At 39.4% G+C, this 25,132-nt stretch overlaps 3 protein-coding genes across 3 annotated transcripts; 2 read left to right on the forward strand and 1 right to left on the reverse strand.

The window, feature by feature from the left end:
• Window positions 1–47: 47 nt before the first annotated feature.
• On the forward strand, window positions 48–4,062 carry Mcm10 (minichromosome maintenance 10 homolog). Its single transcript, XM_020956828.2, has 2 exons — window positions 48–1,378; window positions 1,442–4,062. Exons 1-2 carry the CDS (start codon window positions 199–201, stop codon window positions 2,614–2,616), a joined length of 2,355 nt encoding a protein of 784 aa, XP_020812487.2. The 5' UTR covers window positions 48–198; the 3' UTR covers window positions 2,617–4,062.
• On the reverse strand, window positions 2,628–24,360 carry Ret (protein kinase receptor Ret oncogene). The gene is made up of 7 exons (XM_086832480.1): window positions 23,776–24,360; window positions 19,020–19,457; window positions 8,943–9,721; window positions 6,435–6,600; window positions 4,663–6,371; window positions 4,400–4,540; window positions 2,628–4,336 (listed from the first exon to the last, which is right to left on the reverse strand). The coding sequence occupies exons 2-7, from the start codon at window positions 19,096–19,098 to the stop codon at window positions 3,488–3,490; spliced, it is 3,723 nt and encodes a 1,240-aa protein (XP_086688606.1). The 5' UTR covers window positions 19,099–19,457; window positions 23,776–24,360; the 3' UTR covers window positions 2,628–3,487.
• On the forward strand, window positions 14,988–16,396 carry cona (corona). The gene is made up of 4 exons (XM_020956829.2): window positions 14,988–15,198; window positions 15,266–15,565; window positions 15,634–15,809; window positions 15,877–16,396. The coding sequence occupies exons 1-4, from the start codon at window positions 15,085–15,087 to the stop codon at window positions 15,935–15,937; spliced, it is 651 nt and encodes a 216-aa protein (XP_020812488.2). The 5' UTR covers window positions 14,988–15,084; the 3' UTR covers window positions 15,938–16,396.
• Window positions 24,361–25,132: the final 772 nt, after the last annotated feature.

Genomic DNA, 25,132 nt, shown 5'->3' on the forward strand with positions numbered 1-25,132 from the left:
ATCGTTTAAAAATTCAAGCATTCTACAGCACAAGTGCCTCTCAATTCAGTGTTGGTTAATTCCATTAGCTAGCCGTTTTAGAGAACTGAATAAGTGTGTTCACTGATCCCGCCAAAAAGTTATTTATTTCCGCGGATTTAGAAAAACTCGATGAAAAACTAATAAAACAAGTGAAAAACTGAAGACAACGTCAATATAATGAGTCCCACAAATGCGTCGCAGCCAGATCTTAGCATCGACGATGAAGACGAGATACTGGCGTTGGAGAAACTGCTGGGCGCAGCGGAAGACGACAATGCAAACGCAGCGAAAAGTGAAAAGCCGGAGAAACCCACTTTGGCCAACGCAGTGCCTAAACTGAGGGAAGACAGCAGTTTTGCGGAAGCATTCAGCTATGAGAAAACAGTCCAGCCAGCGAAGAAGTCCATTAAGGAGGTAAGAGTGGGCGCGAAGGAGCCGGAGGTGGACTCTTCTGACGACGAGGATGTCAAGAATTTCCTGGAACGCAAGTATAATGAATACGGAAGTGACATCAACCAGAGCCTGAAGCAGCAGCGGGAGAACGCCCACGAGTCCCGGGTGGCCAGGGAAGTGGATCAGGCCCTGAAGGCGAGCAGCACCAAGATGGTTACCTCCACACCACAGCCGCCGCTAAAGAATCCCCACAATCCCATCAAGCGCCAGTCTGCGGTGAGCAGCTCGTTTCAGAGGCCACCCACAGCTGCGGCTGCCGTGTCCTCGTCATCCCAATCAAGTGCTCCCGCTTCTGCTGTTTATACAGATCCGGTTTTTGGACTGCGCATGATAAATCCGTTAATCTCGAGCTCACTCCTCCAGGAGCGCATGGCTGGCAGGAAATCGGTGCCCTTTGCCGGTGTAGCCTTTCACATAGAGCGTGGTGACCTGGCCAAGGATTGGGTTATCGCGGGAGCTCTAGTCTCTAAGAGCCCTGTGAAGAACACCAAGAAAGGCGATGCCTTCTCAACGTGGAAACTTTCCGATCTTCGCGGCGAAATCAAGACCATATCAATCTTCCTCTTCAGGGAGGCGCACAAGTCGCTGTGGAAGACGGCTGAGGGCATGTGCTTGGCTGTATTGAATCCCACAGTATTTGAGAGGAAAGCCGGTAGCTCTGATGTGGCATGCCTCTCTATTGACACCTCCCAGAAAGTGATGATCCTTGGACAAAGCAAGGATTTGGGCACCTGTCGAGCCACGAAAAAGAACGGAGATAAGTGCACATCGGTTGTCAACGCCACCGATTGCGACTATTGTGTGTTTCATGTGAAGCAGGAATACGGCAAGATGTCCCGCCGTTCCGAACTGCAGTCTGCTACCGCTGGACGTGGCCTTAACGAGCTAAGAAATAAGGTGTTGGGTGAGTGTGTAAAACAAGGTACTTAATATCATCAACGTTTATAGGCTTTTTTGTTTAAAATAGGTAAAAATGAAGTGTTTTATGGCGGCCAAGCCTTTACCGCTGTTCCCGCCAAGAAGAGCGCTAAACTGATCAACAAGGAACGCGATCGTCTGAGCAAGCTGGCTGGCTACGATGTCTCACCTTTTGCCCATGCTGTTGATCATGCCTCTAAACCCAAGACAGCAGAGAAGCCACAAGTGCCATATGCCGAGCGAACCGGGCCCGTTTCCCGCATGGCCGGCGGTGTGGAGGCTTCAAGTAAGCAGCGATACCAAGATCTTGAACGATTGCGTCTGCTGAAAGCGGAAAATGAGCGTTTTGAAAAGGAAAAAGCGGCAAAGGGTCAGGTTCTAGGAGGAGGAACTAGTCAGACAACACCCAGTAGAGATGCGCCAAGTACACCCACCACACCCATTACACCAGTGCCGGATAAGTTCAAGAATCGCGGCTTCTCATTCGATGCCAGCCTAACGCCCAAGCTTTCAGGCAGCGAGAACTTTTCTTTTGAAATTAATGTGGGCCCAAGGCAGGCTGCCAGCGCCAAAATGAAGGCAGCAGCGTTGCTAAAAAAGAAGCCTCTAGAGAAAGTCAATCCCAACTCCACAAGGGGCACGGAAACGGGCAAAAGGCGGGCCATCGATGAGCTCAATGAGAAATTCTCGAACAGCGCCAAGCGTCAGAAGATTGAGGAAGAGGATCGCGAACTAATGCGTAAATCTCGCATCGAAAAGATCATGGCTGCCACCTCAACGCACACAAATCTTGTGGAGATGCGAGAGCGTGAGGCACAGGAAGAGTACTTTAACAAGTTGGAGCGCAAGGAGGCCATGGAAGAGAAGATGCTGAGCACTTACAAGATGCCCTGCAAGGCCGTCATCTGCCAAGTGTGTAAATACACTGCCTTCTCGGCTGCCGATCGGTGCAAGGAGGAGAAACATCCCCTGAAGGTGGTTGATGCCGAAAAGCGTTTCTTCCAGTGCAAAGATTGTGGGAATCGTACCGCCACAGTATTCAAATTACCCAAACAGAGCTGCAAAAACTGCAAGGGTTCCAAATGGGAACGGGCGGCCATGATACGAGAAAGGAAAGTGCTTACCGACCGCGAGTCCCTGTCTGTGCGTGGTGATGAGGAGTGCTTCCTGGGCAGTGTGGCCAACAGTGCCAATCTCAATCTGCTAGTTCCCGACGAGGAATAAACCAGGCAAGATTTTGATTATTATTTTTTTATAGTTTAGGGTTATTTTATGTATTTTATGTATTTTAAAGTTTATTACCAAATATTTACAGTCTGTTTTTGATGGCTATTTGGCATAAATAATTAAGTACAAGGCTTTCTTTTTTTAAATATAAATTTGTGTGCCTGTGAGAGATTGTTGGTGCAGGCTATAAATACAGAAAAGATGTACCAGGTGTACACAGTAATGATAATTGTGAAAGTCCTTTAAATAAATTTGATATCGTAGATGTGTGACTGAATGCAAAAAATCAATGACTTTAATGCAATTAACTCTGGGAATGTTTACTAAAGTTTTAAAAATGATAAATCACACTTAGCTGGTCATGACTCATTAGTTTCTTAACTTATACATACATTATTTTATCAAATATGTTTTTTATAAAACCTTTTAGCAAGCAGGCACTATCTTGGAGCTCTTTTCGAAGCACAAGTTATACATATATAGCAATGGCTTGAATATATATCTAAAATATGATACTTTTTATCTCATATTTTGTAGGATTTTTACAAAACTTGATTTTTCTTACAACTAAATTAGGCAAGTTAAGGTTTATTTATTTATGATAGTTATTTATATTTAAATTAGAGCTTAAGAACGGAATTTACAAGTGCTGTCTTTGGTTAATTCTTTCTCTAACTGTCGGGTAATATTCGAAGTGGCATTCGTTTCGTTTAGAATCCCTTGTTTTGGCATCGGAATAAAGCTATGAGACTAAATTTGATAAACTAAAACTAATCAACAAACAGTTTGAACTAAAAGGCAGGCGCAGATAAAATGTGAACTAAATGGATGTGGAACCTATACAAGGTCAGGTTTCAGGAAGTGCTACCTAGACAGCATCTCCTCCTAGCTGTTCTGGCAACCCTGTTTCCGCTGTCTCCTTGAGGTTCAGTAAGCTAGAAAACCTAAAAGATATAGTCTTGGACAGATGCTTCTCAAAATCCCTGCTGTCCAGATTGTCGGGTATAAGGCTCCGATTGGTCATGTCCAAATATGAGCGACCCCTCTTCACGGGCACCGAGTAGTGCGGCAAAGCGTTGGCCCCATTGTTCATGTTGCTGTAACTCGGTGAGCAGCAACTGGACTTACGTATGTTAAGCGGGAATCTCATATCGTTTTCGTAACGTAGGACCTGCTCCTTGGCATTGGCATCGATCAGGGGGCGAGGCAGATCGTAACCTGGAGGAACACTTGAGGCTGCTGGCATCTCCGATTCCGATTGATCATAGCTAGTGCCTTGGTCATGGATGTCGTATGCTATTTTGGGTGGACACCAAAGGTGATCCAAACACTCTGGTTCCCCCAAGTCCGAGGAACTCATCAGGGCGGATTCATCGCCACAGTAGAGAGGATTTGAGACAGCATTCGTCTCTAGATCTATATACTTGGCATTGTTACCCAGCAGCTTCTCGAATTCTGCTGCCAGGAACTTGAAAGAGGGCCTGGCATTGGGATCATCCGCCCAACATGTCCGTGCTATGGAGTACACCGCCTCCGAGCAGTTTTCTGGTCTTTCCATTCGATATCCTGTCTTTAGGAGGGACCAAAGATTCTGAGGAGGAATGCCAGGATAGGGCGAGGCACCCAAAGTGATCACTTCCCAACAGAGAACGCCAAAAGACCAGACATCCGACTTGCTGGTGTAGACGTGATCGGCCAGGGATTCAGGAGCCATCCACTGGAAATGAAGAAGGATTATTTTACCATGTTATTGGGGTATAGATTATTAGATTGAATTTACCTTCACAGGCACACGATCCCTTGAACGCTTCAAGTAGGCATCATCCTCGTAGACGTCTCTGGTTAGGCCAAAATCTGAGATCTTGCATATCTTGCCATCCGCCAAGAGGACATTTCTGGCGGCCAAATCGCGATGAACCAACTTTAAATATATAATTAAAAAGAAAAGGGTATTGATGAAAGTTGTCCCTCTCTCCTGAAGAAACTGTCTTATTCCTATATTATCTTCTCTAGGAATCTAGGAGAAGCCAATCTTAAACCCACCTTGAGCTCGGTGAGGTAGGCCATTCCCTTGCAGATCTGCCAGGCAAATGTGAGCACCATCTTGACATTGACAGGCTCCACGCCATCCGCAAAGTCCACGCCGGCACTCTCGATCTTTCGGCTAAGACGCAGATAGCTTCTTAACGATCCATAGCGTGCATACTCAATGATTAGGAGCGGTGCCTCCGAGGATTGATTGCACGCTCCCAAAAGTTTGATAACATTTGGATGCGAGACCTCTTGCAAGAGCTGGAACTCAGAGAGCAAAGCCATGTACTCCACAGAGTTGGCACCCTTCTTGAGCATCTTCACGGCCACCGTGGTGACTCCATTCAGGCCAGCAATATCGGTAGCATAACCCTTTAGCACCTGGCCGAATTCTCCCTCTCCCAGGACAGTGTCCAGCTGAAGCTTCTCCCTCGGGAACTCCCACTTGGCATCGCCACTCTCGAACTTGAAGCCACCTTGGAGAGGCATTAGAGGCAGATCACCGTCACCAGGTTCGGGAAGGGAGAGCTTACCGTTAGGGATCATAGATTGCTTGCCCAGCCGTCGCTTGAGCATCTTTCTCTGGGCAATAAGTAGGGCGAGAAGCAGTAGGACAAAGACCATGGGACAACTGATCACAAAGAACATGCAGGAGCGATCGCACTCAAAGCCAGCCACGTTAAGTACACCCAGAAGCACGGGATCCTGCAGGGATTGTGGTGGGTCTCCCAAGGCACCTCCTCTCCTCTCCAGGATAGGTTCCGCCGGGTCTGTCTCGTTCTTCCGCTTACGTGACTTCTTGGCCTTGGGTTCCGCATCCAAAGGAGCGCAGGAACACTTGCCATTGTCCTCACAGAAGCACGTTCCCGATCCGCTGTAGATGCCTAGCTTGTTGTCGTTACTTATCTGGGCGCCCATTAGATTATTGTGCGAGGTGCAGTCCTGGGGACAGGCCATAGGGCTTAGTTCCTCCAGGGGATCACAAACATGATCGGGACAGTGTCGAGCTTCAGGTACACACGACCCAAACTTGGTGCTAAACATGGCGGCATGAGAGCCACGCCACTCACAAGATCCTCCGCCGGTGGCCAGGCCGCAAAAGCGGATGCACTGCGACTGGTACTTGACCTGGGCGCAGGTTTGCGAACCTGATTTGATCTTTAATTCGCAGCTGGTGTTATCTGGCCTTCCATGGATCAGGTGTATGTTGATCACCCGGACATGAGACAGGCGCTCCTTGTCTATCCAGGTGATGTTGAGGAAGTATATCGTCTCGGGTGCCTCTTCCAGAGCCTTGGGATTCTTCACATAGATAATTCCCGATGTCTGGGTAATGCCAAAGGCTCCACTGCGATCCTCCACGATGTCAAATCGAATCGAACGAGATCTCATTAGCTGCTGGAAGCTCTCCGGCTGGGTGACTCGATAGTAGGACGATGCTGTCCGGAACACAGACACATCCTTCACGTAGTCCACTGATACAGGACCCCGGGATCTTCCGCCGCCGAAATCAGTATCGAATCTCTGCTGCTGCTTCAGGGGCAGCGCCTGGGGCAACTCCTCGCGATCCGTCTCATGAAGATTGTCCAAGTTGACGTGGTAACAAATGTAGGCCGTGGCAGACATGGCCTCATTGTGGGTGACAATGGTGAGGTCGCGAGCCTCCAGGGAGACGCAATAAGGGGTTTCACGAAGCATTCCGCTGCGAACAAAACGGAGTTCTGAAAAGGGAAATATATATTCTATATATGTACGTATTCCCCAAAGGATCTCTCTAAACTTACGACAACTAACGATGGTGTGCGGCCTGCCCGTGTGATCCGCCTCATAGGCGTGACAATCCGGATGAAATAGTCCGTATGAGTCGTTGTGCACCGCATATACCAGGTGAGCATTCGCCGCCAGCGTGTCCCTGTCCACATAGATGACTTTCTCACCCGCTGCCATGTTCTGGAAGGAAGGGCAGAGCACAAATTAGAGGTTGCTTCATTAGCATTTACTGACCACCGCTAATTAAATTCCACTTGGCACCTTGGCCACCCCCTGGCAAATTGCAGCACGATGCCCTCCAAGGATGCGCTCTTGGTGATTAGCATTTTCATTTGCGCACAAGGTCAGGCTGGGGTTTCACACCTTCTCGGGGGACCTGACATTCCCCAACCAACGGAGCAGGAGGATTACCAACCCAAAAAACCCCTTTTAATGCATCCCCAGGGCAAAGGTCATTAGCAAGGTGTTTGTGGCGAAGTTAGGCTTAAGTTGGGAATGGTGGGTCAAGTTAAGTTAGGAAGGACATTGTTTTAGAATAATAATTGGGTTGATATATAAACCCCTGGCAGGTGGAATATATTGTGTTAGGAATGGAGAAAGGACTCTCAAGAATGGCTGGGTAAATCTAAGGGGAATAAAGTGTTTGTTTCAACTTTTAATTAAAACAACTAATTAGGTATTGCAAGTTGTAAAATTGTTGGAGGTAGAGTATTATAATTTCAGTCAGATGCTTGCCACGCAGTGAAAGAGTCGTTTTCGACCCTATATATCATATATATTCTTGATCAGGATCAACAGCGGAATCGTGCTAGCCATGTATGGTAAAAAAATAAATTTTCGATTTTTTTTTCATTTCTTTTCAAACTTTTATAAGGGGTTACTCGTTAAAATGGTCAAAAATTGTAATTTTTTAAAATGTTAAATTGAGTATGCATATTTATTTACCTCATAAAAACTAACATAGGAACGCTTTCCGAGTTAAAATTAATGCATTTTTGGCTTAGTTATGAGTTTTTTAAGCATTGACTCAAAGAATGGTATTATAATTTTAGTCAGAAGCTTAAAACTCTATGAAGAAGTCATTTGTGACCCCATAAATCATATATATTCTTGATCAGCATCAACAACCGAATCGATCTAACTATATCCGACAAAAAAAAAAAACAAAATTTGTTTAATTTTTTGAAAATTTTAAAAGGGGTTACATCGTTAAAATTTTCAAAAATTAGAAAATTTTTTAATTTTAAATTGAGTATGCAGATTTTTTAATCTAATAAAAACTAATATAGGAAAGCTTTCCGAATGAAAATTAGCTGAGTTAGGATCGTTTGCACATTCCAACCAAATTGCAGGGGTATACAAACTTTGGCATCTCGAACTTAACTTCATTTCTTGTTTTCTGCCTTATTTGTAGCATATTTATCGTAAGGATTTAAATTGACTTCAAATCTCTAGGATTCTTTCTAAATAAAACCCTTAAATTATATCAAACTATACTTATACAACCTAAAAAGCGGACAAACCCTGTTGAATATATCAGCCACACCTTATGGCAACAGGCTTTTGTTAAGTTTATTATATGGACTTGGACACGTTGCCAGCACTTTTCATAAAATAAAATGTACATTATTGTGGCTACATAATTTGAATGTAGCGCAATTTGTAATGGTCGGACTTTAGTGCAAAACCAATTACTCCAGTTGAAGGAGGAGGAGGCAGGAGGAGTACTATCTGCAGGATGGACTGACACAGTTTGCCAGATCCTTGGGGATAGGCTTGGCTTGTTTCGGACACGACAACATAATTTACTCTAGTGGAAACTTTAAGGGATCTCCCCCATTGAAGTCACTCTCTTTGTGCACCAGCTCCTTTTCCCTTCCTGTCTGTCATGCTCCAATCATAAAAGCCCATAAACGTTACGCGTTTTTAATGGCAACATATGAGCGTCAGAGCTGGGGTAGAGTTGGAGTCGGAAGGAAGTCGCAGTTGTGGCCAACTTTATCTATTAGGCAGCGTTGGCCTCAACCCCCAAAGATGTGGTCGGACCCAGACGTGGTAATGGCCAAATAATGGCAGGGTGACCGGAGTTGAGACTTCCTTTGATGGGGTCTTCCAAAGCACTTTTAAAAATGTCTGGATTTATTTTAGATATTTATTCTATAAATAGAAAATGAAGGTTTAGGTAAATTTCCAGTAAAAATATGGGGAACTGTAATACTAAAATATTTTTTAGGATAGGGTTTGACTTTTCTAATTTGTTTTATTATTTTTGAATTTTTTTGAATGAAATATCTGAATCTTAACTTAATAATAATTTTCTTTAAGTGGACCTGCCTTGGTTGCGTGTCAAGGGGGCGTTCATCATGGACGAATTCAATAAGCCCGCACCCAGTGTGCGACCAGACAGCCGGCAGACGAATGTCTGGGCAGGGTCTGCCTGCAGGGTTCCACCTTCCCCGGCAATCCTCATCCCCTCCCCGAAACCCGTCAAACATCACTCAAAAATCTCACGATAAACTCACCTCTTGAAAGTAGGGCTGATCCAGGTAGAAATCGAATCGGGAATCGCTCTCCTGCAACTTGGGTCCATTGTCATTCCGATCGAGTAATTTGATATCGAAATTGCGCGTGAATTTCCTCTGATCCCGCGCGGATAGCTTAACCGTGCAGGTGATCCCCACCAGCATCTGTCCTGCCCTGGCATTTAGTCCATTTAGCTCGTCATGATCCAGAGGCATCCTTGTGTAGAGACGATTCTGCTTTAGGATAAAGTGAGAGCTGCCAGCGGTCAGGGAGTAATCCAAGGAGACATGCGGACACAGGTATTTGGAGGCCCGTGAATTCAGAGCACCTATAAACACCGGTTCGAAGGAGTCACGCCGACGATACTGACCCTGAGACTCGGCCACACTGTACTCGGCGCGGTTCCAGAAACAGATGTGCTCCAGCTCGGAACAGTAATCCTCCAGGGATTGCGGCACTACCTCCAGCGTGAGGTGCGATATGGGCAGCAGCTCGTGATCCTGTTGATCTCGAGGAAAGGCGGTCACCACATACTGGGTGCTCACATTCAGGGGCTTGTAGTCGGTTCGCATATATATCTCTCCAGAGGAGCTATTGATCCGAAGCAAAGTATTATCCTCCAGACTGTAGATGTAGTCACTGGCCAGTCGGTTGCTGGCCATTCGCCGCACTTGGAACTGGGCCAACGGTATCTTGGAGAAGATGCTCTCCGATTCCTCATTGATGGGCAGATTGAATTTCACGGACGTGCTGGGAAAGTAAACATCAACGGCGGCTGCTGTGGGAAAATGAGAGGAAAAATTTAGAAAATCAGAGGGTTGGAAAAATAGAGTTAATGTCCCGATGGCGTCATGTGAAGAGGGGGTGAAGTGGGTGCGAAGTGTTTGGGTTAGTGGTGAAGCCTTGTTTGATGCTGCCACAAGTGGTTGCCACAATTGACCCACTCAGTGGAAGAGGAGGCGGCTTTTAGTTTCCATTTGCGGATTAATATTCATTTCGTGGACAAACGTGGCAGTGGTTTGGGTTTTATTGGTTAAATACTTTTATAGTTGTTAGTAAAGGTCATTAGAAAATATTTTGTAGAACTTTAATTTGATAGGGCTTTTTTATTTCTGGTTTAAATTTCGATTCCCAAATTTATTTCCTGCTTGGAATTTGAAATATTTATATAGAAAGTCCTTTGAGTTCCCAGACTTTAATCTCATTCCCAACCACAGTGCCAAACCCCCCCAAATAAAATATATGCACAATATATTCATTCCCGAGGGTTGGTATCATTTTTTTGGGGTTTGTTTGCCCATCATCATCATCATCAGCATCAGAGGGGGAGGAATGGCGAAACACGCTTGACAGTCGTCATCAAATCCAATCAAACGATTTAGTTTAATAAGTCCGAGTTGACCTTAATAGGGAGACAAAAAGAGGTGGTTTCCCCAACGCTCCGTCTAACAGGGCGTATGCGTAATTCGATAAGATATTCCCATCCTAATGACACACGATTGTGTTGTGTGGTCGTGTGTTTGCATAAGAGTCAGAGTCCAAAACAAGCGATAAATAAATATAATACAGATATTAGTTATTAGCATATGGGTTATCAAAATGACGCCTGTTCACTCCTCGGTCCTTTTCCCCTTTGGATCTATATATCATATATATAATGTTACCATCTGAACATTGGAGTGTCGGCGTCATCAAGTTGCGTATTGATTTTGTGATAGCGATAAGGTTGCGTTTTTTTTTTGTCCGGCGGAAAAAATACAACCCCAAGCATAATTGGTTACAAATTTTCGACCCTTGTTTAGTTGGTCCTACGCCCAATTTTATGCTACACGATGTGAAGCAAACTATATAGGGGGTTAGGGAAGGAACTCTTGTAATGTTATGGTGTCAATGGGTGGAGAGTGGGTGAAGTTATGGCCTTAATAGGTTGAATAAATAGAAATTAAATGCATTGAAGTTCAACTGATTTATGTCGAGGGGGTAGTAAGTTAATATATTGATCAAATTATGTTGGGAAGGGAGTGTGTTTGTGATTATTCTTATCGAGGCTATTAACTGTTTAAATAGAGCTATAAATAATTGGGTTTGATATCAAAAATTAAGTGAAAGGCGTTGAAAATATGTCTTTTAAATTACAAATATAGTCTAACGATTTAAATTAATGAAAGCAATAAAAAAATAGGTTTAGGATGTTCAGGGTATAAATATAATTTTTATTCTACTTCACAAATGATACTTGGAATTTCTTTCTTTTCTTCTAACACATTTTCGAACATTAATTTATTTATGATTGCCCTGTTCTAGGGACTAAAGGACCCCTTTAAATTTCCCTTTAATCTCTGTTTACAAATCTTTTTATAATTTCTCCCCATAATTTAAAACAAAGGGTGATTAGTGTGCACCAGAATCGTTTACTTGGAGCCATTTCTCCCTATATACTATATAATATAGTGGAGCACTTGGTACTTAATCAGGGGCCAACGTTTCAGCCATAAACAGGGACTGGCGCCATCATTTGCTGGGAATCAGCTAAGGATGAGTGCCGGCATAATCCTGTTAGGGATTTAAGTTTCTCCACACTTTCCTCCTCCGCCACACGCATATTTTACTAGGAACGCTGACAGCATTAATATATACATACATATATTTTTTGTGGGTGGCTAGGTCCCTTGTGGGGCGCCAAAAAACACGCATTTAAAATGTCATTATAAATGCGCGCGTGTTTGTCCTTGCCTGATCTACATATTTTATCAGCATTTTTCGCATGCCTGAGCGTCAGCAATTGTAATGAACACATTTTATTATTTATAATGTGTACTATATGCTAAAGGCCGTATCAAGCAGGAGTAACCAGGAAATTTCCCATTCTCACACTCTTTTATATTTTTGTGATGGAGGGTGGAGTGTGTGCTGTGTTTGGTTACCTCTCGAAAGCTTGGCCATAATTATGACAGGCATTTAGTGTGGATGGCTGGCGGTGGGTCGGAGGTATCCAATTAGCGGCTTTTTATTCATTTATTCCAACTGTTTACATTCCCTCTTTCCCTCTATATGCCGGGCTTGGAGGTGTGAGGCTCGATTTGGTGGGGAGCAATCACTTTATTTTAGTGGAGGTTCCCTAACTTTGCTTTTTGTGAAGTTCCTGCTTTGGAGTTGAGATGAGAATTGAGTTTTTGAATTATTTAAGGATATGGAAATAAGTTGGGTCCCTTATTTCCTTAGATTTAATTTATAACTTTAGATGAAACACAGGCATGAAGTAATATAAAATGTGTTTATCTTTACTTTATCTTAGATCAATTTATGATTCAGCTCAACCCTTGAACAAAGTATAAAGCCCCCAATTAGTCTTCTTCCACCGATTTGTTTTAATCACTTCTCGATTTGTGCTCAACTTGACCTCTATAATCCCAAGGGTCTGTGTTTTAAAAGCTCATAAAAAAATCAAGGAAGGGAGCGGGGTAAACGAGTGCTTTGAAACACTGAAACCATCCTTAAATCCTCTGATCAACAGTCAACAACAGTAAAAAGGACGAACAGCTAAAAAATAAAAAAACGTAAACGGGGAAGGACTAAGACTATTACGTTATCTATTAGGCAGACAATTAAAAAGCCAGCAAATGGCACATTAAAAACTGAAAGCAATGAAGTTGCTAAAACATGGTCTTAAAAACGGGGGAGACGCAGAATAAAACCGGGATAGACTATCCCTGGGGGTGACTGGACTCCAAGGGAGTTGATACAGTTGGACAAAAATTAATTATATGATGATTATATTTTCAGAATTCGTAAACAATTATAATTTTAAGATTTTCCTATATACCTTTTGGTATAATAAACCAACAATTCAACTAAAGACATATAATGAGTTCATCTTCAAATGTTTTTACTAATTTTAAATGGTACATTCAACATTTAGCCTATTACTAACCATAAAACGAAATTGTTTTCTATAAATTTGAGTTAGTTAACCACTTTTTTGTCTCTGTGCCGAAGAAGCGCTAATGACAGCAACACTGTCAACAATTGATGGGCGGCGTCTCGGTCTCTGGCATGGCCATTAGTTGGGCCCGTGTACCTGAACTTGGTGGCCATTGGCCTGGGCAGGGTGACGGCAAGGTAACTGAGACTCGAAACTCAAACTCGGCGAATCGGGGAGCGGCCTTTGGATGAAATGTCAACTAGTTTCGCATAAACTTATTAATCTCCTCCAATTAATTGACTTGCCATCGAATTAGGTCGACAGTTTGCCTGTTTACAGTTCACTTTGGGGTTTATTGTCCTTGTTCTGGGATGACTCATTTTTTCCAGTTTTTCCTTCCTAATTTTGTGTTTTCCAGCATCCGGACTGACATTATATATTTGTCTATTGCTGCGTAATGAAAACTTTGTCTTTGTCAGGGTTTTCTCCTTTTTGTGCTAGGTTTTCCCTGCTCATTGTTCTTTTCATTACTCATACGTCGTGTGGGCCAGACGTGCTTTTTCTATTTTCCTTGGCACCGGCACTGGCACTGCAATTGTATCTGTGGTGCTGTTGCACTTTTTTGTGATATCCAGGAAACATTGGTCGTGGTTATTGCCAGGATTTGGATTATTTAATAACAATTTCGCCCTTTGCCTTGCCACTTTCACTCAACGATCCAAGTGCGCAGACAAAGTGTCTTGAATGTTTTCTCCATTTCCTGTCTGTCCATGAAATATTTTCTCTTTGTGCCAAAGCCAAAGTAAATTGAATTCAGAGCTAGTAACAGCAAAGAGTTTCAAATGCTCTTTTTATACTTTTTCAGGGTATTATCATTTTAGTAAGAAGCCTAAAACAATGTAAAGGAGCCATTTCCGACCCTATAAATCATATATATTCTTGATCAGAATTAGCAGCCGAGTAAATCTAGGTATGTCCGGTGAAAAATAAAATTTATATTTTTTTTTCATATATTTTTTTTTAATTTTAAAAGTGGTCAAAAATTGATAAAAATTGTATTTTTTTTAATTTCAACTTGAGTATGCAAATTTATTAACCTACTAAAAACTTGCATGGGAAAGCTGTCCGAATTAAAATTAATGTTTTTTTTTTTAATACTTTAATTTATCTCCAAAATTGTCATATAAGAATTATCGATATCTGATGTATAGAAAATAGAAATTGTGAAGTAAATTAAATTTGGGATTGTATATAATTCTTAAATCATTTTCAAAATGTATTTATTGATTAAGAGTTAAATAGAACAAAGTTCCTTAGACCTACTAGACAACTTAACCAATTTTAGTTAGGGTATGTACAAGAAACAATTTGTTATTATCGATTTAAATGTAATTTTCATTTAAAGTATAGTTTTTCCTTTTGTCCAGTCCCAGCACAAAGAAGTGCACAGTCACAGCAAAAAAAGAAGATTGAGGAATGGAAAGAGCAACATGGAAGGAAATTGCGAAATAATCGCAGACTAGAAGTCACCAAAGCGAACTTCAAAGACTTTGTCTTGAAGTCTCTTAGGATGAGTGACACTCCCGTTCAAGTTAATAGAACCACCAAAAGGCTGAAATTAGTGACATTTAGTGACACTCGGCGTGCCAGTGATGGATGGCAGACTCAACTAATTGCGGTTGTCAGTGAGTTTGAAAACATTTGGCGAGTCCAATGCATTTGTCAAAGTCAGGAGCCTCTTAAAATGTATGCTAATTAATGCTATTTAATAGGGGTTATAATTAGTCAAGGTGGCTTTTATTCCATAAACAGCCTTTATTTTAAAAATTTTAAAAATTTCCGTAGCTAATATATTTGTACACCAATGGGAAGTATATGTCTAAGCTTTGTTTCATTTCTCGTAATATATGATTTTAGCTTTCCGTGATTAATTTTATAAATTTATAAAGCATAACACATTTCGGGAAAATAAAGAATTAAGCCCAACAAAGAATGAAAGTAATATGAAAGTGCAAATTGTAACGATATTGCCAAAATCGTGACTGATTGGCATTATATAACACTGATTCCGTTTGTGCAACAATACTAAATATATCGATAAAGTACTTATCGATCTTTCATCTCGCGATATACACTAAGCTTGATCGGCGTCCTTTGCCATTAATTACCTAAATAATTGCAAAAAGTGCTTTCTGTGGATATTAAATTTAATAATAATCATGTCTAACAAAGGCGACAATTTGGTAATTGTCCAGGAGAATTCAGAAGATCAGGAAGTCGGCTTGGACGATGAAATATTTGTACAATACTTAGAGAAGAATCTGGCCAAAGTGGTAAGAAATGTGCGAAGTTCCCGCAAAAAATACAAGTGTAACCTGCTCCTCCGAAACGTCGCTGCAGGTCGCCGATACTGCACAGAAGGTAGCGGAGCTGGAGAGGCTCCAGGAGCTGAAGAAGCAGCTACTGGACCATAAGTACAGCTGCCTTGCGGCTGCCAGCAAGGAGCCCTTTCCCGTGGGCATGAATCTGTTGCCTCGTCTCAAACAGGTTAACTCAAAGACCGAGGAATTAGTGGCACAACTCACAGGATTGATCGAAGCAAAGGCAAACGTGGACAAGGCCTATGACCTACACTGCAAGGAGGCCAAGAGTGTCACAGAAAATCAACTAAAGAGTCGATACGATCAGTACACCACGATGGTATGTAGGGAGCATCATCTTCATCAACCATTTTTTAAATTCCCTGCAATTCACTTACATCTTGGTAGTCCAACGAAGAACTAGAAAAAATACTCGATGAAATGAAGAATTCTTTGAAGGAGATACTGGGCAAGGCGGCTGCCAAAAAGGCAGAGCTGGTCACCAAGAAAAAGGAGTATCATGCCAAACACTTGACCATGATGCAGGAGATCGAAACGTTGAGTCAGATCGAGCAGGATGCCGTGTAAGGCTAATACTACTCAAAGTACGTTCATTTAACTTTAAACGTTTTTCATTTTATCACAAAACAGTGAACGCCTCGAACAATTGAGGCTGGAGGAAGCTCTAAGCTGCTTGGAGCCTTCCGATTAGAAGCTTATTCGACTCTTTTGAGGCATTTCCCCGCATAAATAACCAAATTTTAGCACTGTAAGTATTGTATCCTGGCATAAGAACCATGGAAAGCGAAAAGTTACACCCAGTTTTTATGTTTAAATTGAAATATTTTACGAAATGTTGAAATGAACTAAAGAAAGGAGTTACCATTACCAAATCTAATATTTAGTTCTTAAATTCATCACATTTGAAGAATTTTGAAATCAGTTACTTATGCTAAAACCACAAATTTTAATTTATTGAAAAGAATGTTCACTTTGCGGTTATTGTTAAACAACCTAAATCAATGTAATCTTTCTGAACACAAAACGAAGTTAATTTAAAGAACATTATAATCTCTTAATTCTTTGAGCGAAAGGTCAACTTATTTTACCTATAATCCACACAAATCAATATTATGTTGAAGTATTAAATAAAACTTAAATTTTGAAAAAATGTTCAACAGTTACTTTTACCCTAAGCAATCTTTGATAGTTTAGTGTAAATATGTTCTTTTAAATTAAAGTAATTTTTCCATCAAACAAAATTCAGTCCAAGATGACCTTTCTTAGTCTCATGTAAAGACTGGTTTACTTCTTCAAGAAACCAAAAAGTCATAAAAATAAATCTGTATAAGTAAAATGCAGATTGCAGACTGAAGCTGAAGGAGTTGAATGGGCTTGCATTATAAACCCGATTTCTGTAGCTGAATCATGCTACTATTTCTGGGATCTTGCAAATAGTAACAAAAAAACTAAGAATTCTGGGCGTGACAAATAAAGACAGACAGTGGCAGAGACGGAGACAGATCTCATAACTGCGAATCGCTTTCCGTTTTGCCATTACTATATGTATATATTTTGTTATGCAAAGTACCCTTCCAAGACGACGGCGCGAACCAACAACCTTGGCTGTCTTGTGATAAATGTGTCAAGCTCGCTCATAAATCTAACCATGTGTGCGGGAAATATGAAATGTTTTATGAAATACTTTGCAAAAGTTTTGTGGCACCTAAAGTGATTTAAGATTGGCCACAATATTTGATACATTTCAATAGGAAATGAAGTACAAATTAGATGGAAATAAAAGGATTTTAAGATACTCAAACTTTCCTTTTAAAATTAAAGTTTGTACTGAGCTGAATAGCTAAAGAACATTAATATTTATTTTCTTATAACAACCAATTAAGTCATTAAGATCGTTGACTTTAAACATATGTTACTCAGCACCTATATTTATAACATTTACTATATTTTCCATAAAGATTTTTATGTTCAGATTTACTGACCAAAGTTATGGTCTTTTGTAAGTCAACTGATAGCCTGCCATTTAACAAAACACTTTAATTGAAGCCATGAAACAGCCAGAGGCTGCTGCCGAGTGCAAAAAAGGCACTGCGAGCAAAGTTTGAATGCAATCATAAAATAAAATACAAACAAAGCCAATGGAGGCACGCACCTATTGACTTAATTGATTGCACATAAATTCATGAATTTCAAGCGGCGACAACGACAGCTGCTGGCCGGCACATTTCAACACCTTTGACCCGCCGGTGACTGATACTGGTCACAGGGTGAAGGAAGGTGCGTTGCATTCAACTTGACAGGGACAAAGTGCTCCTCTGAGTGTCAGCTGTGCGGGAATGGCAGTCAGCAGGCAGCAAGTCATCCCCCGAAAAAAATTTGATATGTCTTTTGCAACATGACGAAATAATTTTTTGGGTGTGTGCTAGCTCAGCACGTCATACACTGAGGTTTGAAATAGGTCCTTGGGGTTTGTTTTAACATAAGGTATTAGCAATAAACTTGGCTTGATAAAAACCTTTTATAAGAAGGTTTAAGAACCCCTTTTATTATCTGAGATAGTATGTATTTGTTTATTTAAAAAAGTTTTAATAGCGATCAACCCATCTCCTCCTGATTTCTTCTCTGTGTATTATCTACATTGGACTTTGATGGAGCGCCTCTGGGGTACTGTCGGTAGTCCAGTCCATCACCGTCATTCTGTCAGTCCGTCATTCAGTTGTTGGGCCCACGAAACATATCGCTTACTGGCAAGCTTGTCGGGCCGTCAGTTCACACCTGTGTCCGATTAAACCTTGTGGGCCTCATAGAACTCTGATGGCTTATAATTATAATTAAAAATGAAGCTAAGCTAAGCTAAGCAAAGCAGTGCAGCGTGGAGCACATAAAAGAGCACCGAACTCCTTTGAAAAAAAGGGTCATAAAAGGGGGTTCCCACTTTATTACTCCCATATCTTCAGTTGCATTCCCACGAGGCGACTGTTTGAGTTCAAGTTATCTGAGGGATTTGTGCACCGCCACTCGATTCAAATTAGTGTAATTGCCTTTTATGAGCTCTTTATTTGCTTAAGAACCAGGTGAAACGCCTAGGTGTAGCTAACTGAACACTGATAAATCGATTAAAAGTGAAACCACTTGAATTAGGCAAACAATTAAAGTTAAAATTGGTTTGCATTGATCAGCTGATCATTTCTTTTTTGCTATAAAATTAACAAAGATTGTTTAATTGCACCCTAAAAAGAAGTAAAACTACTTTTTTCTGTCTGTATATTTTCTAAGTATTTTGCAAATGGTTAAAATTGCTCTTAAATCATTTTAAGAAGCTATTACTTTTTGGCACATTTTTACTATTCAACGACATTGTAAAACTTTAGAGGACTTTAAGAGTGTTGTGCTTATAAAAGACGTTTATTGTTAGCTTTGCTGTGTTTAATTTTAACTACTGGATTTATGGCACAAAAAAAGAGAGAATAAACTACATTAGGAAGTTGAAATTTGTCTATATTAAGTAATGGAGATTTAAATATTTTTTAAGTTTATATTGTTTTATTGTTTGTTTAAAAATTGTTTGAATTTTAAAGTGCCGACAAGTCAAAATTATTAACAAAGATTCTCATTGCTTCAGCAGCATTAATTCAATTGCCAAATTGTCTTCTGGATCATACACAATTCTACGATAATTACTCAATCCACTTTATGTGTGTGTTTTCGTTATAATTATTACTTCATTCTAAATAATTTTTTTTTATTATTTCGTATTTGGTTGTCTCACTTACCCGCACAGTTGTGTTGTTCTTGAAGCTTCACGACAATTGTGAAAAGAGTCACAATAATAACGGTAATTGATAGCGCCATCTCTGATCAGCTGTTGTATCTTTCAGTGTTACTGTTACCGTTGTTGTTTTTGTTGGAAAAAGTCTGTTGGTGTCTGGTTGCCGCTTCGTTTCCTTCTCGCTCACTCGTATAGTTGTTAATTATGGTGTTGGAGCTGTAGTTTCTTGCGATGTTGTTGTTGTCTCACCACACACATTACATATTTGCACATTTTTAACGCTTTTTTATGGTCTTTTGTTACTTCTTAATGTTTTCTGTGTGTTTTCTTTTTATTTTGTTTACTTTATTATATTTTTTGTTGTTATTGTTGAGTGTTTGACTTCTTTTTTATTTTCCAATAATGTTGGCAATTAGCCACGTTTGGTTCATGAACTTAATTACTTTTGATCACAAATTGATAAGAACAGCATTTATCAATTAATGTGCGAAATGTGCCAAAGCAGAGCAGGAAATATGAAAAAATTTTAAGAACAATAAGTTACACTGGGAAAACAACTAATAATAGGTTTGACTTACTTAAAAATAGTAATTATATCTTATAAGCGTTTCTTTCATAAAGTTTAAAATTCCCAATTTTATTATTATTATTAAGGAATTCATGTCCGACCTTAGAAGAGTTTTTAAAATTTTGATTTGTCGAAAAAATAAATATCAATTCAAAGAACGCGAATGTTTAAGCTTATTTATGATCCATTTTCGATTGGATCCTATAATTCAATTGGAAAGAGATTTAATTTAATTAATTTTATCTGTGGGTATGTGTCTTATTTCTAAGGCATTATTTCTCTCTGTGTGAAAAAAACAAAACAAGTATCCAACATTTTTGTTCCTCCTCTTTTATTAATAAAACTAATTTTTATTGATAGCGGCGCCCACACTCCCGTTCGTCATTTAACAAATATAATTTATCAGTCGCTTAATGCCGTACGAAATTCTCAAGAGCCGCGGCGGCGTCTAGGAATTCTGATTATTGCAATTCAAAATGAGCTTCGATTTTGATTTCCTTTTTTGGGATTACAATATTATTGATATTGTTATTAAATGGTTTTTCGTTTTGCTATTTTTAGGCAGCGCCAGTGAGGGGGCTTATTGTATTTGCTATCGATTTTGTTTTGGATTCTTTTCCGCACACTTTTTGGTTATACTAAGCCCTCGGGCTTGGTAGTTTTTTATTTTCATTTATTGTTATTAATCGCATTTTTTTGCCAATTCATTTTATGTCGAATCGCCTTTGCGTTTGCTCAATTGGTTTTTGAATGGAATAATTTAATTAAATTATTTGGGCAAGTAATTTTTTTGGCTGTCTGAGAGATTACTTCATTTTGTGTTTTGGGTTCTCTTTTAAAAAAAGTTGCTTGTATTTTTTCAAAAGATGGTTTTATACTTAAAATAATATTAAATAAAAGTAATACTATTTTTAAATTATTCCTCCCTTGCTGAACAGTTTCTTTAAATGGGGTAAACATAATAACTAGGCTTCAGCTAACGCTTTTTAATTATGGCCAAAAGCCAATTTGTGTACTTTAACTAAAAAAAAAATTTATTTACATATTTAAAAAAAAAAAAGAAAAATGGTCTAGCCAAAAAACTAACAAATTCTATGCGAGTACCAAGGCAAACATACTCGATGAGGAGGACGTGCCATGAAAAGAGCAGCCACAAAGTGGAAGTACGTGTACCCTACACTTCTTCATAGAGTACTCCACTTCACATGGCACTCCACTTGGTGTGTGTAGTGTGTAGTTTGCAGTGTGTGTGGTATCCAGCGGTGCACGGCAGGTGTGATAAAAAGAACCCAAAAGAGACAATTGCGGCGTGAATTACTTGCTGGCCCGGGGTACGGAATGGAATGGCAATGGAAGATAGCACGCATAATTCAAACGAGCCCCAAAGTCAAACAACGTGATAAGCAATTCACATACACTGTGCGAAAATATCCAAGCTAATTAAGGGAGCTAATTTACAGCTATTGAAGATAAGATTTGTAAGAAAACATGGATGCTGAAATTGGAAGACTAGACATTTAAATTGAATAACAGATATTTAAAATTATTTATCGAGGAGTGAAATCAAAGACCTTTAACAGAAACCATAATCTTTCTTCTTTCACATTTGTATTTTCTTTGGAAAATTGTACGAAATTTGTATCTTATATCTATTTTGTGTTTCTAAATAGTCTCATACTTTCACTATTTACCTTTCTAATATTTTTCGCAGTGCTCCCAACGACCGATAGACCGACTGACTGACTGTCTGCCTGTCCAAGTGTCCGCTGTCTACTTTCCGTCCCCAGGCAGTCTAAGTCTCCGGGTTTGACTTTTGAGCCTGAGCTCTTCAGCACCTGAGCACTTTAAAGTTCAAATCTTTTGACACACTGGGAACTCAGTCGGCGGATGCTAATGACACACGACTGACACAAAGAGGCTTTGCAGGCGAAACACACAAACCGCACTACACTTTGCTATATGAACTATACATGTACATATATAAATATATATATTCACTTTACGGTGAGAAGCTAAAAGAGCCAAACTGGTTGCCAATTCGAGGGAGTTTGAAAGGTCTTCGCCGGGAAGGCTGGCTGTGCTTTCCAATTAAAGGTTGCGATCCCGTCGCGCTTTTAAGGTGCGTCGTCTGCCGGCCTGTTGTCTCTGTTCCTGAGCCAAAAAAGGCAATTGCCATATGAAACTTATAGTAGTTCTTTATGCCTAACGACCAATGTCGAACCGACGACCGCAAGAGTCAAAGTACGACTGTGGAGGTTCCTCAGTGTCAGTGACTGCCCCCCAATGGTTTTCGCTACACTGCGATAAAGGGTTTTATATATTTTTTAATATTTTCAAATATTTTTCCTGGAGATATATCAATAAGTATAGTTTTTAAAGGTAGTAATTAATAATTATTTCCATTTAGAGTCGCCAAAGCTCTAACTAATGACTGTTTTTTGACACATTTTCAAAGAATTATAAATCTCGTTTTGATTTTTGCCTCCCTTACGTTAATGAAGGCATTGTAAGGTTCCATAATTAATTTAAATAACAAAAAAAATTACAAAATAACTATTCAACAATTTGCTTGACATAAAAATACATTAAATAATTAATTTCAATTCCGTTGCTTTATTAAAAATTAAATATATACTTAGTAATTGGTCGCAAACTATTTATTTCCTTATATTCAGCTAATTTCTTTGTCTTAATTTGATTAATATTCTGATTAAATTTTTATAAAAGAAGTTTCGTGTGAGAAGAAAATAAGCAAATATTTCCCAATTCCGAGTTCAAGGTATATTGGCAATTAAAAAGGGTCAGTGACTGCCCCCCAATGTTTTCTTACTGCACTGCGACAAAATGCTAGTAGAACGACATATGAAATTTCATTTCAGAATTAGTAAGAACTTAAATTGTTTATCGACATTTTTATGTGAGGATTTTTTTTCGGCAAATCAAAGTTTAAAAAATTCATAACTTATCAAAAAATGCATTAATTAGAATGATTCCGTAGTTTATCCTGATCAAGATATTATATGATCGGAAATAATTCCTTCACTGCGTTACGTGCATCTGACTAAAATCAAAATACCCTCCAAGGGTATATCTTTGACACTGACAGATGAAGATGATTTACACTTAAATTTGTAATTAAATAATATAGAAAAGAACATAAATATGTATTTAATTAATAATATGAATTCATTCAATTTAAGCTAACAATTAAAAATAACTTTCATTACTGTAACAAAGAAGTCTCTAGATAAAGATAATATTTTCAAAGATTAAAATTTAGGATTTGCTACCAGGTTTCACTTTAATTTAAAAATTCCTATTTTCAACAACATCTTCTATTTTCCCCTCAGTGTAGTTCCGAGTTCCACTCTGTGTGTTTCTTTTTCATTCTCAGTCATTGGCGAATTGGTAAAGAATGCGAGTGTAGCATCAATAATTTTCGGCCTGCGAGCTTAGAGTTCTTGTTTGGTTTCCACGAAAAAGGGTTTCAGGAATGCCAGAATTTCGGACGAAGCTGTCAAGGTGGCGTATGCGTGATGTTACCACTGAGCCAGAACAAACAAGAAACCAATAAAAAACCATAACAAACAAGGTCTAATTGATCTTATTGTTTGAGTTTTTAGACCTGGAGTACTTGTATAGCAATTTGTAATATGTAAATGAATCGTTCGATCGTTATTTACATTTGCATATGTTTCCAATTAATCTTCTGTCATCTAGGTAATTAAAATGAAATATTTTTTAATTACAATTATATGTTAAAAGCGATAAATATCTACATTTTATATAAATTTTAATCAGTAAATTTGCACCTGTGCTGGTGACAGACTCATAAAGCCGTCAACGTTGGCATTTTGTATTAATTGATGAATGTTGTTGCGGTTTTTAAATGACTTAAATAGTTGCCTTAAATTATTTTCGATTTAGAATAATATTTAATAAACCTCTTTAAACTTCATTAAATAATTACTTTAATAATTTATTAAAAACATATTGGAATATGCACTGTGTTGTTAGGTTTCCTAATATTAACTATTAGTTCTATCATAAAATACATACAAAATGCTATAAAACTATTAAATAAAACATTCTAAACTCGACATTTAACTTGATAACCTACCCCTACAATTTAATATTTGCACTATTTTATTAGTTTATATAAAATACAATTTTTCACTTCGTAAAACTTTACCTATGGTTATTTTTCTCTCCAATAAACTGTAATTATTTGTAGTCACAAATTGTCGAGTTGTCTAATCCGAGCGAAACACGCACAGTGCTAAATCTTAATTATATCCGCTGCCGATCTACACGATTTTCGTATTGAGTTGTCAGTGCCACCAGAAGTGAGGATATTGCCTGCATTTGGAAAATCCCAATCTGGAAAATCTGGCCATAGCTTGCAAAAATAAATTGCAGTTTTTGCAACATGCAACTCGAAAAACACAACGTAAACACGATCTTGATTTTCTGAGCTGCAATTTATGGATGTCTTGCAGCTGCGGCTTTAAAGATTTTCGCAGACTCCTTAATTGTCGTTTGGTTGGGGCTCCAAAATGACAGCCGGGGCTATTTATGGGACAGTTTAACTAGGCAATTAATTAGCCACCTTTTTGCGTTTTTTTTTTTGTGTTATTTTTTGGGTAGCTTTTCCGCGAAAACACACACTGGGACCGGACTCTGACTGACTGTGGGAAATCGCTGAGCCACCGAGAGACCAACCGAACCGCTTCGCACGCGCTCCGTTCGAAAAATGAAACCGAAACCGGCAGCCGGCGACTCCAAAGCCACAGAAAGCCACGAAATCGTACTGAAACTTCTCCGAATGTCGATGTGACCGCCGTACATGTTGCTGCTGGCTGTCACACGAACTCGCTTCGTGAATTTCCACAGTGACGACGGTGAAGAGACACCCCTCTTTGACTGAATTTTCCATTTCCCGCTGCACCTCTTCGGGCTGTCGTCATACTACCAACTTAAGGCTCATATATGTACATGGCCAAAATAATAGGAGTATACCTTAAATTTTGAGAGAAATAGTGGGTATATCTTGGGTTGGTTTTGTAGTTGAGTTTTCAGTGGTTAATTTAAGGTTTACTTTGGGTTGATTTAAACATTATTAGTTTGATTTTTGGGGTAGGTTACAATATTACTATTTCATAAAATATCATTGCTAATATTTTGACTGCAACTGTATTTAAGCATATAAATATGAGATAAATATGATCTCTTGATGGTTATATCTTTTCTAATTAACATTTGGGGTTAGGCATTACCTTTAGATTAGGAAACATGATCTCGAGGCAAGCACAGCTTCTTGCAATGCGTTTCATCTAATATTTACTCTTTGATTGCACTTATCTTTGGGAAATGGTGGGAACCTTAGACATCGAGCAAAGATATAAGGGTTAGTCTATTCAAAGTCCAGGGGAATGGGGTAACAATGTAATGAAGATTTCTGTGTACTATCACATTTAATAAAGGATCTAGACCCAGTGCTGGATATTATTCAATTGTAAACTGGAAATTAAACATTGCTATATTAATCA

Source organism: Drosophila serrata, unplaced genomic scaffold, assembly GCF_035046125.1.
Source record: "Drosophila serrata isolate PLE 108 unplaced genomic scaffold, ASM3504612v1 contig_249, whole genome shotgun sequence".
Lineage (NCBI taxonomy): Eukaryota > Metazoa > Arthropoda > Insecta > Diptera > Drosophilidae > Drosophila > Drosophila serrata.